Here is an 8,834-nt window from a genome sequence, read left to right on the forward strand (position 1 = left end):
AGCCTCATTGACAACAAAGCCTACAGAAGTTAAAGTTCTGTCAAACTTCTCATGCCATTGCTTAGGTGCTTGTTTCAGGCCATATAAAGATTTCAGCAACTTGCACACCTTTCTTTCTTCACCTTTTACTACAAACCCATCAGGCTGATCCATATAGACTTCCTCTTCCAATTCTCCATTAAGGAAAGCTGTCTTTACATCCATTTGATGAACAATAAGACCATAGGAGGCAGCCATGGATAGTAGTACTCGAATGGTGGTAAGTCTAGCGACAGGTGAATAGGTGTCGAAGTAATCTTCACCTTCTCTCTGTGTGTAGCCTTTCGCTACAAGCCGCGCCTTGTACTTTTCAATAGTACCACCAGGTCTTAGCTTCTTCTTGAACACCTATTTGCAGCCTACAGGCTTGCATCCATGGGGTCGTTCTGACAACTCCCAAGTTCCATTAGAAAGAATCGAGTCCATGTCATTATGGACAGCTTCTTTCCAGTCATCTGCATCTGGAGATACATATGCCTCTGCAATGGACGTGGTAGTATCATCCACAAGGTACACAATGAAATCATCACCAAAGGATTTTTCAATCCTTCATCTCTTGCTCCGTTTAGGAGCTTCATTGTCATCCTTCTCAGTAACATTCTCATGTGATTGTTCAAAATAATCATTAGATGTACTAGACTCAGGAATTATCTCAGTAGAAATTCTAGCAATGCTATGCTATCTTTCATAGGAAACATATTCTCAAAAAATGTTGCATCACGAGATTCCATAATAGTATCAACATGCATATCAGGTACCTCAGATTGAACTACTAAAAATCTATATCCTACACTCCGTGGAGCATAACCTAGAAAGATACAATCCACTGTCTTTGGTCCAAGTTTGCGCTTCTTTGTAATTGGAATATTGACTTTCACCAAACATCCCCATGTGCGCAAATATGAAAGTGATGGTTTTCTCCCAGCCCACTCCTCGTAAGGGGTTTTATCTTTATTCTTGTTAGGAACTCTATTCAGGACATGACATGAAGTCAACAAAGCCTCCCCCACCATGCCTTTGATAAACCAGCAGTGGCTAACATGGAATTCACCAAGTCAGTCAGCGTGCGGTTTTTCCTCTCGGCAACCCCGTTTGATTGGGGCGAATAGGGAGGCGTCCTCTCATGAATAATGCCATGTTCCTCACAGAATTCATCAAAGATTTTAGGAAAATATTCACCACCACGATCCGACCTAAGACGCTTGATCTTTCTCTCTAGTTGATTTTCAACTTCGGCCTTATAAATTTTAAAGTAGTCTAAAGCTTCATCTTTAGTTCGCAACAAATAAACATAGCAAAATCTAGTCGCATCATCAATCAATGTCGTGAAATATCTCTTTCCACCTTTTGTCAACACACCATTCATCTCGCATAGATCAGAATGTATGAGTTCTAGAGGTGCCAAGTTTCTCTCCTCGGCCACCATGTGAGGCTTCCGAGGTTGCTTTGATTGCACACAACTATGGCACTTAGAACCTTTGGCAATGGTGAACTTCGGAATTAAACTTAAACTGGATAGCCGAGACATTAAACCAAAATTAATGTGACATAAATGAGAATGCCAAACACTGGTATCATCACTAACATTGCAACAAATATGGTTCACAGACTTATTACTGAAATCAGAAAGCGAAAAGCGGAACAAGCCTCCGCACTCATAGCCTTTACCAATAAATTGTCCAAACTTGGAAACAACTACTTTATTCGACTCTAAAACAACCTTAAACCCATCTCTGCATAGAAGGGAGCCGCTAACGAGATTCTTGTTCATAGTAGGGACATGCTGCACGTTCCTCAGCTGCACGATCTTCCCCGAAGTGAACTTCAGATCTACCGTGCCAACACCACGAACAGAAGCATGTGACCCATTCCCCATCAAGACGGAAGAATCTCAGGCGACCTGGTAAGAAGTGAACATGGATATGTCAGCACACACATGAACATTAGCACCTGTATCAATCCACCAACATGGAGATTGAAATACCGAAAGAACAGTAAAGAGATTACCGTACCCATCAGCATTGCTAGCGGTCACCGTGTTGACTTACCTCGCCTTTTTCTTGCGGTCTGCCCTCTCTGGACAGTCCTTAGAAAAGTGGCCAGTCTCTCCACAGGTAAAGCAGCTCAGATCTGCTTTGTTTATCATCTTCTTCTTCTTGAAGGTTGTAGTCTTCATAGGCTTATTGAAGGAGGGCTTGTTATTCCCTTTATTCTTGCTATAGGGTTTCTTCTGCACCATGTTGGCGCTATACTGACCCTCTCCTTTCTCTGTAGTATCCTTAGCCCAAGCTTTCTCCTCAACATCTAGAGACGCTATCAAATTTTCAACTGATATCTCCTGTCTCTTGTGTTTGAGAGTTGTGGCAAAGTTCCTCCATGAAGGGGGAAACTTAGCGATGATGCATCCAGCCACAAACTTGTCAGGTAAGGCACACTTAAGGAGTTCAAGCTCTTTCGCAATGCACTGTATCTCATGAGCTTGTTCGACTACAGAACGGTTGTTCACCATCCTGATGTCGTGGAAGCTCTCCATGATGTACAGTTCACTGCCAGCACCGGTTGCACCGAATTTAGCATTCAGTGCATCCCAGAGCTCTTTACCGTCTACTATGTGCATGTACACATCACATAGACGATCAACAAGAATACTCAGAACACATCCGACGAAGAGAGTATTGTCTTCCTTGAACTTGTTCTGATCTTGGTCAGATATAGTTCCTTCAGGTAAGCTGTTACTAACTTGGAATACTTTCAGATGAGTAAGCCAGAGCGTGGCCTTAATCTGCCACCTCTTAAAGTGCACACCGGTAAACTTATCCGGCCTCAGTGCATCAGCAAAACCAGCCATAGTTAACTCAGGAAATTGCCTACAATTAGGTTTTTGGATTGTTGGATAATTAGGCACAATTTCCATGATTAATTCTAGAATATTAAGCATGACGATAGTAACTACTAACATGTGAAACTCGAACATACTAGATGCAGTGATCAACATGAACAGTAGCAGAGCAAACAGTACAACATCCATCGCTAAACAGATCGAGATATGTCGCACGTACCGATCTGGTGGAGGTGGCGGTGAAGGTGTAGCAGACGATGTCGCAGCAGTAACATTGTTGATGACAACGTTGTTGACGACGGGGACGACGGGTCGAAGTAGACGGCGTTGAAGACGACGGTAGGCAGCAGGTGGCGCTCGAGCTCATCGTCGTGATGGCGCAGGCACTCTGGGACATCCAACTCTGTCTTGTTCACGTGCGCCCGCAGGAAGTCTGCTCATGTTCCTAAACTTCAGTTTGGTGATATACGTTGGATCGAGATAGTACAATTGATGGATCAGATGCATCATTGATCAGACCCAGAATTGAAGAGAAAACAACCGAAGGTGGCAAACAGAAGTAAGGTCATTACCTATGTGTCTAGAGGAACTCCATCGTAACATGTGTCTCGTGTCTAAATCCATATATCTCCGTGCGTATGCTAACGCATGTTAAGTATTGTTGGTATAAGACACCAACACCCACAACAGGAAACATTAACAGTCTCCACCGGGATGAGGGTTATAACAATAAACAAAGACAAGCCGCTTGTAGAGACATGCTAAACTTATATGTATTTATTTACACGATAATCCTAGACATACGAACGAGTTGGCTTACGGAGACTTCTACGGACGGACGTGTCGTGAATTGGTTGGCTGACTTTTATTTCTCCCTTTAAATCACGGGCCACGTCCGGATGTTGTACCCTGGTTGATGATGTCCGTAAGAAATTCCGTAACAACTTTTCTGTAAGTGTAGCATTACTCTTATTTACACGTGAATTGGACAATCATACACCTTAGGCTCAAGATATTTTATAGACATGTACATCTAGATCTATCGACAAAGGTATTGAAGGATATGTGAAAACAAATAAATACATACATTTGAATGGTACAAATATTCTATAAGGACATACAACTTTGTCCACTTAAAATTATATATTCAGTAATGTCTTAAACAAAATCTTGTTAAAAAATACTACAATTATGTATGTCTACAATTCATCGCAAGTGTCTTATGATAACAAACCTTACAATTAGACAACAATAATATTGTGCATAATATTTTTGCATCATAGTCATCACCTTATCTTGTTAATTATATTACATAATGGGATTATAGTAATTAAGATGATGGTATGAAAAAAGATTTATATAGGAGTACAAAGGTTTAGTGTAAACGACTTTGGAATACAATTTTATTAACACAAAACCAAACTCTGAAGGATAGGAGAAAAAATAAACACATTTCATACTGATGTTTCCAAGGTCAATGCGATAAATTAAATGTGGCTCATTAGTGGGAGCTAAAACTAAAGGACGTGTTGACATCCATACCATTAATGTCTTCGAGCCCCTCCTTGGGTCATTTCAGATTGAGTAATTGTGGCTGCTAATTGAATCTTGGAGCATGATGAATCTAGTTATGCAATGCAATTAAGCTTTTCAAATTAACATGCTTGTGAATCAAAATGCTTTGTAATATATTCTTGTCTGAGAAGCTATGTGGTTCCCTCTATGAAATGTATGCACAGTAGTGCTTTACTTCGATCTCATCAGCAAGATAGAATCATGACAACAAATTGTGACAAATAAAATGCCCTGTTATGTTCTAGAGTTAATGTGTTGGCCTAATGCGTGCCCCTGATAAATATGTTGCACATAAATCTAGTCAAGAACCAACTAGATGAATGAAGAAAAAACAATGATTTGAGAAGCGTGAAATGTCTGTTCAGAATTAGATAAACAAAAAAGAGAACAGTTCGAAGATGAGAAAGATGACAAGACTACGTGATGAAAAGATTCGGGGTTTTTAGTACTTACATATAAAAGTCTTACTCTTTTCTAAATATAACCTTACCACTTCAAAATTAATAGTATAGTAATTCTCTTTCACCGATACTAGAGATGTCATCCCGTGCTTCATGTGCTCCAACACTCCGGCTAGTGCTTTTCAAACTTTGTAATAACCAATCATTGCTATTCCTCTGCATATATATTTTTACTCACAATCTATTGCTTAGTCATAGATAGATCAAGTGGATCAAATGACATTAGAGGTGGTCCTTCTACATAAAGACCAATCCTCCTCATGGAGAACTTCATCGTCCCACCCGGTTAGTACTCTTCTACAATTTGGATGCTAAACCGTAGATTATATACATGTGCCTTGTTCAGCTTAATATTTGTACCAAACTCCGAGTTTATAGATATTAGATGTCATTATTTTGAAGTTATGGAAACATTTGAGTAATTGTTTTCATCTTATAGTTCTGCCCCATGGATGCTGTCAATGGTGGGCATATACATGTTTTGGCAGTGTTAAATGTTTTTAAGTCTCTTTCCGAACTTGTCACCATGTTGTCGATTTGTCTCGTGTACATTGATGTACTATGCAATGGATGTGACCTTATAGACTATGTAATCAATTCGAACATTTGATGGACTATGTGAGTCGACTCAACAATCTTTGTGACTCTTACGTTATCCAATATGGGTAATGTCTACGATTGAGTTGATGATGTCATGTATATGTTGAATTGTTTGTTAAATGTTTGTAAATTGTTTAGCAAACGTTGGTGAGGGCATATACAAAGCTTTCATCATGACAGAACCAAACTAAATATTGCATTTTCATCCTCTTCATCATCAAGTGCATGAGGGCTACGTTCTACAAGCTGATCCCGAATGGCTAGCGAGGCAAAGCTGACCAGACCCACACCTAATAAAGCACAGACGCACGTTCCAAGAGAGAACAAACCATAGTCAGCATTGCCTCCTTCTCGATATCCAATATCTCATATTTAGGGAAGGAGCCTTTCATATTTTTTTGACTTGTTTGTCTAGTCCCTTTTGAAAGAGAAATTTCACTGTTTTTTAAATTTGGGAATTGAGCCCTTCATATTTTCTAGGGATTTGCTAGTTCTTAGATAGCTGAGAACTAAGTTTGTGCTTAGTCAAGTCTTACACCATTTGATTTGCATCGTGATTCGTACTAGTTATGAGTTACGACTCATGTTGCAACTGAAATTTAATAACATCATATTGACTAAGAACGAAGTTAGTTCTCAGTCGACTGAGAAATAGTCACGCCTATTTTCTAGCTTGTTTGTCTAATCCATTAAAAAACCAATTCCCTTGTTCTTTTACCGGGGAAGGAAGGAGCCTCTCTTGTTTTAAGAAAAAGATTAGTGGTTTCTGTTGGATAATTAGGTACAATTTCCATGATTAATTCCAGAATATTAAGCATGACGATAGTAACTACTAACATGTGAAACTCTAACATACTAGATGCAGTGATCAACATGAACAGTAGCAGAGCAAACAGTACAACATCCATCGCTAAACAGATCGAGATATGTCGCACGTACCGATCTGGTGGAGGTGGCGGTGAAGGTGTAGCAGACGATGTCGCAGCAGTAACGTTGTTGATGACAACGTTGTTGACGACGGGGACGACGGGTCGAAGTAGACGGCGTTGAAGACGACGGTAGGCAGCACCGCCCGACTTGGACGGAAGGCGACCCGTGATGAAGAGCTTGAGCAGTCGCGCAGAGCGCTTCCCAAAAACCTAATTCGCCCTCCCCCGTACAGGATCGCAAGGACGAGCGGTTCCGGAGACCTGCTCTCCCGTTCGCCGATGCACGTCGGCGCGCGGGATGGAGTAGGCTACGATGGCGGCACAAGCAGAGAGAGATGGAAACCCTAACTCGTGTATTAGATGTGTTTCTGCGGTAGCCGGGCAGGAGATTATATAGGCTCAGGAAACCCTAGGCAACGTGGGGCACGCCCACGTCGCACACACGTTTCGAGTCGGTTACAGATAGTCAACGGTCCGGGAGCGACCCGAACCGACTAACTGTGACGCGTCCGTCTAGGAATCTATTCATTTTCCTGAACTGCAAAAAGAAAGGAAAGTCTCGGCTCAATCCACTCACCACGAGCGCGGCGCGCGTCGTGACGTGACGTGACATGTCGAGTCGAGTCGAGTCGAGACGAGCGAGGAGGAGGAGGAGCACGCATGAACCACTCCTATTCTTACTCACTTACTAGTGGTGGAACAACCCACCTTATAAGGTGGTCCAACTTCCTCCCAATTTTCCATGTGGGACTAAACTTCCCACCTCTTGCCACTCCCTAGTGAGCTGCCACCAACTTGGGCTCAAACTCACAAGGCTGCCACTATGTGGGCTTTGAGATTTATAGGGAAATCTGAAATCTAGTATGGGCCCAATATTTCAACAGTTTCGCATATTTTTATTTTTTATATATAAGGTTAAAAGAGTCCAAAAAGTCCCAAAGTACAGCAGAAGAGCTTCTCTTGTTTTGAAAGAGCAATTCCGCATGTTCTTTTAGCGGAGAAAGAGCAGCCAGAAAGATTTCGAATTACCGATCTCTTTATTATCTCCTATAGTCTCACTAATACTAATTTGTACAGCTTTCCTTTCTAGTAGCAAACATGGATCAAGCAGCCTGCTACACCAAAGCCGGACGCTGAAGCAATCGCGCGATGCCCTGTACTAGGAGATGCAGCGGAGCGAGTGCAGGGACGCGGAGGTGTCCATGGACGCTGCGTCGAACATGCAGCGTCGGTCGGCGGCCTCGATCCCGTAGTCCATGAGCGGGCGTCGCTCTAGCTCGTCGTCGTGCCGGCGCGCGCACTCCGGGACCTCCAGTTCCGTCTTCTCCACGTGCGCCCACAGGTACTCGAGCCTGCTTATGTACCTCAACTTCTCGTACAGCCTGCAAGAACCAAATTTGGTGAACAACACCGGTGACAGACGTTGGATGGAGAGACGGGTGATCAGTGATCAGGTGCGCCGTACCCGGAGCTGAAGAGGAAGCGGCCGACGGTGGCGAAGAAGAGGCGGGCCTGGAGGCCGGGGTGCACGAAGTAGACGGCGCGCAGCCGGTCCCTGGCGACGGGCGGCAGGGACTCGTAGGCCGCGCGGACGGCGCCCAGGCCGGGGCAGTTGTCGCCGCGGTCGACGAGGGAGTGCATGTAGACGACGACGAACTCCCGCTCCCCGACCTCCGGGAGGATCCGGCTCTGCAGGTGCGCCCTCAGCGCCTCCTCCGCCCGCCCGCCCAGCGCGCGCGCTGCGTCGCGCACAGAGAAACGGGGAGCTCGTCAGTTACAGAGACAAGACAAGCGCGTCCTGGACGAGAGACCGGAACTCACCGGGGAAGTACTTGCCGACGATCCTGACGACGGCGCGGCCCCGCTTGTCGGCGCCCTGCACGGTGATGGCCCGGCTGCGGTCCAGCAGCAGCTCCGGCTCGGCGGCCACGTCCTTGGCAATGGCAACGGTACCGACCATGATGTGTTGTGTGTGCGAACTGCAATGGTGGGAGCAGCAAGAGGAGAGCGTTTAAATGGCGATCCGATCCGCGTGGGCTGACGTGGGACGGTGGCATGGCGCGGCGGTGGGCTGGGCCGTTGGGGAATGGGCGCGAGCGGTGGACGAGGAGCACGCGGGATCCCCGGGAGAATATGCGCCGCATATTGCGGTTGGAGGATGGAGTGGATTGGAGCGGCACTGGGGAGGCGGGCCTCGTCCTGCCGTTTCTGTGTGCCTTGCCGTCCCGGTTTCGGGCAAAGGTTCCAAGGAATTCTCGAACCTGGTCGCTTGCTATTCTTGCTACAGAGTGGCGGCTGCTCGCCTTATCTGCATATTTTTTACTCTATCCGAAATGAACACCCGAAATGCAATTCGGGGCTCAAGACTCCTCTATGCGGAAAAATTAATTT

General features: G+C 44.6%; 1 protein-coding gene across 1 annotated transcript; it reads right to left on the reverse strand.

Annotated features, from left to right (window-relative positions):
* Positions 1-7,477: 7,477 nt before the first annotated feature.
* LOC127309422 (uncharacterized) lies at positions 7,478-8,481 on the reverse strand. Its single transcript, XM_051340290.2, has 3 exons — positions 8,265-8,481; positions 7,909-8,182; positions 7,478-7,825 (listed from the first exon to the last, which is right to left on the reverse strand). The coding sequence occupies exons 1-3, from the start codon at positions 8,401-8,403 to the stop codon at positions 7,603-7,605; spliced, it is 636 nt and encodes a 211-aa protein (XP_051196250.1). The 5' UTR covers positions 8,404-8,481; the 3' UTR covers positions 7,478-7,602.
* Between the last annotated feature and the right edge of the window lie 353 nt (positions 8,482-8,834).

This window comes from Lolium perenne, chromosome 6 (assembly GCF_019359855.2).
Source record: "Lolium perenne isolate Kyuss_39 chromosome 6, Kyuss_2.0, whole genome shotgun sequence".
NCBI lineage: Eukaryota > Viridiplantae > Streptophyta > Magnoliopsida > Poales > Poaceae > Lolium > Lolium perenne.

Bases quoted from the DNA above. Each gene is read 5' to 3' on its own strand.
- LOC127309422 (XM_051340290.2), bottom strand. From the start codon at position 8,403: ATGGTCGGTACCGTTGCCATTGCCAAGGACGTGGCCGCCGAGCCGGAG. The intron at 8,183-8,264 runs GTGAGTTCCGGT...TGCGCGACGCAG, and splicing joins CGTCGGCAAGTACTTCCCCG to CGCGCGCGCTGGGCGGGCGG. The intron at 7,826-7,908 runs GTACGGCGCACC...TGGTTCTTGCAG, and splicing joins CGCTTCCTCTTCAGCTCCGG to GCTGTACGAGAAGTTGAGGT.